We start from the raw sequence: 7,538 nt of genomic DNA on the forward strand, positions 1-7,538 counted from the left end.
CTTTTCTTCAGTTATTACAGAAACTTTTAAAGACAGTTAAAAACAGTTCAGAAATGTAACTTACAATTAAGAGATTCTTAGGACAAGGAACACTATCCAACAATGTTTCCATTTCTTTGTATTCCCTTTCTGATAAAGGTATGGTAGACCACTTTTACAAGGCTAGGATGGTCGCGCAAGGTTAAGGGAACAGTAGATATTCCTGGAGTTTCCACTAACTATGTTATCTACCCTCTTGACAAGAGCCTGGCTGGACAAATTTATGGTACTGCAATCAGAATCTTCAGATAAAACCGAAATGTATTTGGATCAAAGTTTTATCATTGGATGGCCACAGTCTTCTGAATCATGTACTAGTCCATCAGAGCCAAGAGTTGGGTGGAATAATAGAGGAAGTTTTGCTAGATTTTCTTCCCCAAAGGAAATTCTTGGAAGAATAAAGAAAGCTCAGGGTCTGCCTTATATAATGGACACCTTATTTGGGAGTGTGTAGGGGCCTCTTTACAAAAGGAAAGGGTCTTTCCTCCAAGAGAGGGAAGAGAGAGGCTCCCCTTCAAAGGTGGCTTTGCTATCAGCAACTAGCTTTCTGGTATCTCAGTCCGCATCTTGTACATAGTAGCTGGCTACAGTGCACCCAGAAGTGGAAAGTTCTTGAGTTCTCTGACAGCAAAAATGGAATGATTTTTTGAAAGGTCTTTTAAAAGTAAAAATACCATAAAGTCCATATAAATGTTCTTGTCAATTAATTCAGCTGATTGGTATCCAACTTTTATTTTCACCTCATAATAATCCTACCCTAGTCTCCTACCTCCTTTCCAACTGTTAGGTAGATGCAAAATTTGAACTAAAGAATATGACTATGTCCATCAATTATATTATAAACACAGAACAAAAAAGGTGGTACCTATCTCAAACTTACAATATAATAATGAGACGAGAGTCAGCATTTAGATGCAGACAGATGGGGGGAATACAAGGAAACAATGAGGCCGTGTAGGTCAGCATGGTAGTTAGTAGTCATAGTATATCACTAATTTAACATTGTTAAGTTTTTCTATTTCCATCATGGCAAAGGAGAAAGTGTTTGTTTGGAAATCTTAACAAGTGGACAAAGGAGGCTGTCATAAGAGGCCAACTGAGGACAGGCTGTGCAGTGCTTTGAAAGTGAAGACAAACAACTTGTGTTTGAGGTGATAAAGAACTGGGAACCAAAAGAGGGAGCCAACATGGAGAGAGGGATGACATGATCAAAGCAACAAGCTAGAAAAATTATTTTTGCAGCAGTTTTCTGGATGGATATGAACAGGGCGAGACTGTATGTGGCATAGCCAGCAAAAAGGAAGTTGTAGTAATCAAGCCTAATCAACTTCATTAGGCTCGAGGCACCCCTTAAAAAATGCCAGCTCTTACCTCTTGCTCATTTTTTGACAACGGAAAAACGAGAGAGCAATTCTTTTGTTGCAAAGAACTCAAAGCCCAAAATAGGTCAGAATGTTTTTGACACTATAGATTCCTATTAGAAATCTCTAGTTCAGGGATGGGCAAAATAGGGCCTGGGGGCCAGATCCGGCCCACCAGGCCATTCTATCCGGCCCGTGGGGCCCCTAAAAAATTAGAAAATTTAATATTTATTTGCTCCTAGCTGCCTGTCAAAGATGACAGGAGCCAGGGGCAGTAGGACCCAGAGGAATCTAGTGGCAGGACCCAGCAGCAAGGTCTGCCTAGCCCTTGCCCCCCAACTAGAAACCCCTGCCTAGCAGAGGCTTCTGGCCTGGGACCATGGGGCTGTTCCTGTGTCCTGCACCGGAAAGAGAAATGCGGCCCTCAACAGTTTGCCAAAACTTGGTAAGTGGCCCTTCACCCAAAATAATTGCCTGCCCCTGCTCTAGGTTCATCTTGTGAATCAGGCGTAGATGATTAGCACTGTTAGGTCTTTGAGATGTTAGAAAGAAACTAGGTATGTTTAGTTTAGAAAAAAGGAGAATAGAAGGGTCATGATAGCAATTTTCAAATATTTGAAAGGCTGCCACAAAGAAGAGGGAGAAAATTTGTCTTTTTTTCTACAGAGGGCAGGGCACGAACCTGTAGCAAAGTGGTTTTAGGTTCATACTCAGAAATTCTGAACTGTAGGAACCATAGGACAATGGCACAAACTATCCAGGAACTTTGTTGAAACTCTCTTTTTTTTTTTTTTTTTTTTATTAGCGATTTTCAAGAATAGGCTTTATAAGTATTTTTCTGAGATGGTTTAGGAATGCTGCATCTGGCATTTGAGTGGGAGTCATATTAGATGACCCTTGAGGTTTTATCCAACCCTATGATACTATGAAAGGCCATGTCTGGATGAGCGTGGATGTTTGGTTCCTTGGAGACAAGTGGCAGTGCATCATGTCCCACTGCTAGTTTTTCCTGGGGAATGCCCGTCCCATGTGTGCTCTGGCACATGGCAGATTACCCTGAGTGGGAGTGGGATAGGAGAGGCTGGGGCCAGCACTAGACTAGCCCCAGCAGCCTTACCTAGGGTACTGGGGGCCTCCCAGGGCTGCAGCAGGGGCAATTCTGTCACTTGGAGCCTGGCTGGCAGCTGCAGGGCACTGCCCCCACATGTGCTGCTCCACTTTTTTTTTTTGACCCCTGCATATCCAGCGGTCACTCTCTTTCCACCCCCCCCCAATACTGCTTCCTTGCGGCACAGAGAACAGCTGAACATGCAGTATGTAGTGCCGCAGATGTGTCTGCAGCAGTACATGCTGCATGGTTGTGCTCATCTGGATGTGGCCAAACAGTCTACAAGAGTTAGACATTGCTGAAGATGAAGACAAAGGCTTGAGTTGAAGATGGTGTTTGGGTCATGTGATTTGAGTGACATGCAGGAAGTATCAAGTGGTAGAACAATGAGGTAGTAGGGTAGAGCTCTTCACTACAGTTTTAGTGACAACAGTAGTGGCCTGGAAAGATTTCAGTTTCATTTGAGGCATGCATTCAAATCTCTGAGCTAGCTGACTGATATATATTTTTAATGCTTTTTGTGTCAAGGACAAAAATGCTAGCTTCTGTTGGTCAAATTGTGTTCTGGTACTTAATTAAAAGCTGCATGAAATCGCAAGAAAGCCACTGTTGGAAAAACAACAAAATCTGCTCGGTGTATTCCATGTAACATGTAGAGGCATACTTGGCATGTGTATAGGGCATTTTATCTAATGTCCAATTTAATGTTTTTAAATAGTAGTAAATTTTCATGGCACTTCTATGAGGCGTAAATCTTATTATACCTACTTTATGTATAGGGGAAGCTAGGACAGTCATATAAGTGATTTCCATCTGCCAAGTCCTCGATAGAGAACAGAACTTGGAAATCTGACTCCAAACCTTCTGATCTAACTATTATCATTACATGCTTTTCTCAATATTGAGAGCATGTGAATATCCAGCTATGGTATATTGAACATTTAAAAAAACCCAACTGCAGACATAATTTAAGAAAAAGGTCTGATGTCATGTTCAATGTACACTGTAACCAGAATTATTTAGAGAGGTAAATACCAAATATCTCAAATATTTGAATGCTGCTTCTTTACAGATTAACTCTTGTGATCAGAATCTGAACCAGTGTTGTGAAATCATAGAAATAAACTCCATGATACAGGGGCAACTCTTCACCATCCTCAATCAAACGGCCCGAGAAGGTGAGAGTGTTTGTTTGTTTGTTTGTTTTTTGCCCCAGTAATTAGTGCATACAACTCCATTTTTTTTTTTTTTTTAAATGCTGGCTAAAGATTTGTTTATGCATTTTTCTCACATATTTCTGTTTTATGTATTGTCTTAGGTGGGCATTATGCAGGCGTAGAAACAATAAAATCTCGTCTTTTGCCATGGCTTGGAACTTGTTTTTCCAGTGCTGCTTCAGGAAGGCCGTTTGAAACCAATCTCTCTCTCATTCAGGTATGCACAGTTTTAAGGGAATAGAATGACATTGATTAAAAGCTTTCCTACAATTAAGAAAGAATCTCTGTTAATAACTGTCTAACACTCTCACAGTTTGCCTTGTGACAGTTAAAACAATTATGTAACTTTTATAGTAGCTTTAAGAGAGAAGTGAAAAAAGTCATTGAAGTTAATTGAACCAGACTGGCAAACCAGGGCTTATGCTGTTTCACAAAGAAAAGTGTTTTTTGTTTTTTTGGGTTTTTTTAAATGGAGTATTTTATCTTGTTGAAGAAATGGGCTGTTTTTGAAAATGTATATATCAAGGTTAAGATATATGTTAGTTCTAAGCTTGCGTTTTTATAAGAACTGCGGAGGGGTTGGAAGAGGAGTGGGCATAAAAATGTCATGCTATTCAGTTGTGATTTCTCTTTCTCCTATGAAAAATGATGTTTGCTTGGCATTTATATTTTTTACATTATTTGTATGAGTTTTTTTGTTTTTAATGGAAATTAATATAACTCGTACTACTATAGTAATCCTAGCATTAAAGGCAAGGATAACAGTGATGTATATTTCCTTAAATTTAATGTATTGTGCAGCAGAAGTTAAAGGAGAAATGGTGTTAATGACAGTTCTACTAGAGAGGCAGATCCTCTGGTTGTGTGTACTGGAAGAAAAGAATTAAATTAGCTGATGGTCAGTTTTAGGAAAAAGTACCATATTTTCTCACATAGCACATACCTTTTTTCAAAAACCAGCTGCTGGAAATTTAAGTATATATTACATGGGAGAAAATATGATAAGAGTAGTTTCTGCCATTTACCAGACAGAAGTGAAAGTAAATTCTGCACACTCCACAAGGAGAAGAACAATGAGCAGGTTCAGCTCCCTAGGTGCTATTACTTGAGTGCGTACTCCCAGGAAAGATCTTTTCAATTCGTTCTGCCTTTCAGGGTTGTAAGATCTGCTGCCATTCTGCCTGTAAAGGCTGCTTACAGATGTGAACCCCACCCCACCAAAACCCAGTGCTTTACTTTCATCTTGGCATGCCCCCATGCCAAGCACAGCACATACCCAGAAGAGAAAGTGTGTCAAGTTTTGACATGGCCTACCCAATGTCTGTATAGATTGCACGATTCAAAGTGGGTTTTTGGCACTTTTAGCTATTAGATAAAAGTGCCAAAAAGCTCTGCTAAAGTGTAAGATCTATACAGATGCTAGAGAGCCAGGTCAGACTGATGTGCTTTCTCTTCTGGTAAAGCACGGGGTTTTGTTTGCTTCCATGTCTGTCAGTGGCCAAGGTGCTTGTCTTATCCTGGGATGCACTATATGTGAGAAAATATAATGTTGAAGACTGGCACTTCAGGGTCTGCTTAATCCTCCTGACTTTTTAAAATTAAAAAAAAAAAAAAAAAATGTTATTAAAGGGAGTATCTCTCCCAAATAAGTGAAAAATCACATCCTTAGGAGCTAGGATACATTTTATTAAGCTCTCTTGATGGTAAAATTGAAAATGATGATAGAAAGAATCTGCGTGTTAACAGTAGTTTTTTCAATTGCACTCCAAATGAACACTTTTCAAAAGAGAATTAAAGACCATTACACAACTACTAGTCTATTTAGAACTGCATTGGACCAAGCAGAGGTCCTCAGACAGTTACATGTACAAAGACATATTCTTTTCAATTGTAATAGATTTATAAAATTAAAAAACCTCATGCTTTTTTGTTTCACCTATACAATAATGTATGAAAAATAAATTCATAAAAGCTCAAAATTAATTGTTGGAACATTTTTACCTAAGAGTTTATAAAGAAAAATTGTAGACCAAAGTTTGATATGGGTTTGTACGCCTATTTACTATGCATGTCTTCTAATGAAACGGCAAAGAAAATGAGAAGCCCCTCAATGCATGACTTTTTGCTGGTGTAATTTAATCTCTCTGTCTGTCTTGTGCTCTATGTGACCTCCTCTAGATGTTATTTATGTAGTGCTACAAAATTTGTAGCATTACAGAAAATAAAGTGTTATGGGCAGCCATTAGTTAAAAAGCCCCCCTGGCTGGAGCTGAACAAATTCATGCTCTCTGGTCAGAGGGTGATAGGGGGCTGCTCCTTGGTGCCCCCTGCCACCACTGCAAGCTCCCTTGTCCCTGTTGCTATCCAGTGGACAATGTGTGCAGGGCAGCCTGCAAGCCTCCCTGGCAACTCATTGTTGTGGGGGAGAAAAGGAGAGCAGAGCGCTGTGGGATAGTGGAGGGTCTAAGACCTGACCACATGTTAAATTTGTCTCTGCATAACAAAGAAATTGCTGTTTGAACCAGCAGCTTCTTTATTACATTTTTTGCCATTTTTGTGGTGAATCACTGTTTCAGAAATGTTCTTTACTGCTACATTTGAGAAACTCGCAGATTTTCATAAATGCCAAGGGAATGCTTTATAACTTGAAGGCATAGTATTCTAAGAGTGTGATATCCATATTTTGTTCTAGGATTCAGTTGAAAAAGAAAGGCAGCTGAGAGAATTTGCCAGCACAAAGAACTATGAATTGCAAGAGCTGGAGAAAGAACTGAACTCCACACGTTTACAGCTCAGCCATGTCCAACAAGAGTGAGAGACCTATGTATTTTTCAATAGTGTGTTTTTTTTGTTTTTTGTTTTTTTTCTCCTAACATCTCATTTGATTTGTAGAATTTTGCAAAATGTTTCATTTTGTCTGGTAATGAGAATTTCAGAACATATCTATAGTCTGCATTTTCTAAATTTGAATATTGGACTGTATACCAAAGGCATTAAAAGTCTTCTAAGAAAATAATGTCAACCTTAGATTATCTACTTGTTTGTAAAGTTAAATTTTAAGGTGTTTTTTTTTTTGTGTGTGGTTTTTTTTTTTTTTTTTTTTTGGCTACCTGAGAGACAACAGGCATGGCAGGAATAAAACCTTTTGTCCAGAGGCAGATCTGGGGTCAGGGGAGGTGCACCCAAATCTTGCGAGGATGCATCCCAGGGGGGGTGGTGCTGGCAGTGACAGTGCTGAAGGAGTCAACTGACTTCATGGCTTATAGTGTATGTGATCCCTGTTAATGACCGTCTCTTCTTTTTAATGATCTTGATGTTTCACCAGTCAAGCTATCTTTTGTTCTGCAATTCTGCTGTCTGTTAGCTGCTCCTGGTAATGAAGTTCCTATTTCACAGCCCTACAGATGGTTTCTAACGCATTGCAGTCAAGTTGCATTGGTTTTTACTTCACTCTTAAACTGAATAATACAGCTGTAGGCCCCTAGCATATTTGTAAATCTTTTGGTTTATTTTTAATGGAAGAAAATACGTGTTTCATATTTGATGTACCTCACCATGTGTACCCCCTTTTCAAAATTCTAGATCTGCCATACTTATGTCTATATTCTGGGTAGACTTATTTAATACAGATTCTGTGCTGTCAGTTGCAAAAAAAGGGAGGAAGTGCATACTGCATGTACTATATATCAGATATTTGTAATATGTGGCTTTTGATCTAAAAAGGGTGGCTGAAAAAATGCTAGTAGTCTAAAAGAATGCCTACTCACAAAAATGCTCCTCAGTAGCTAGAAATATTAAGAAACAGAACCCCTC

General features: G+C 39.1%; 1 protein-coding gene across 1 annotated transcript in view; it reads left to right on the plus strand.

The window, feature by feature from the left end:
• Positions 1-3,583: 3,583 nt before the first annotated feature.
• Positions 3,584-7,538, plus strand: part of SPATA18 (spermatogenesis associated 18) — a 22,698-nt gene continuing 18,743 nt past the window's right edge. The window contains exons 1-3 of the mRNA XM_006019015.3: positions 3,584-3,686; positions 3,827-3,942; positions 6,418-6,536. Coding sequence (XP_006019077.1) covers positions 3,638-3,686; positions 3,827-3,942; positions 6,418-6,536 — 284 coding nt within the window. The 5' untranslated portion in view covers positions 3,584-3,637. The remainder of the gene's footprint in view (positions 3,687-3,826; positions 3,943-6,417; positions 6,537-7,538) is intronic.

Source organism: Alligator sinensis, unplaced genomic scaffold (assembly GCF_000455745.1).
Source record: "Alligator sinensis unplaced genomic scaffold, ASM45574v1 scaffold134_1, whole genome shotgun sequence".
Taxonomy (NCBI): Eukaryota; Metazoa; Chordata; order Crocodylia; family Alligatoridae; genus Alligator; species Alligator sinensis.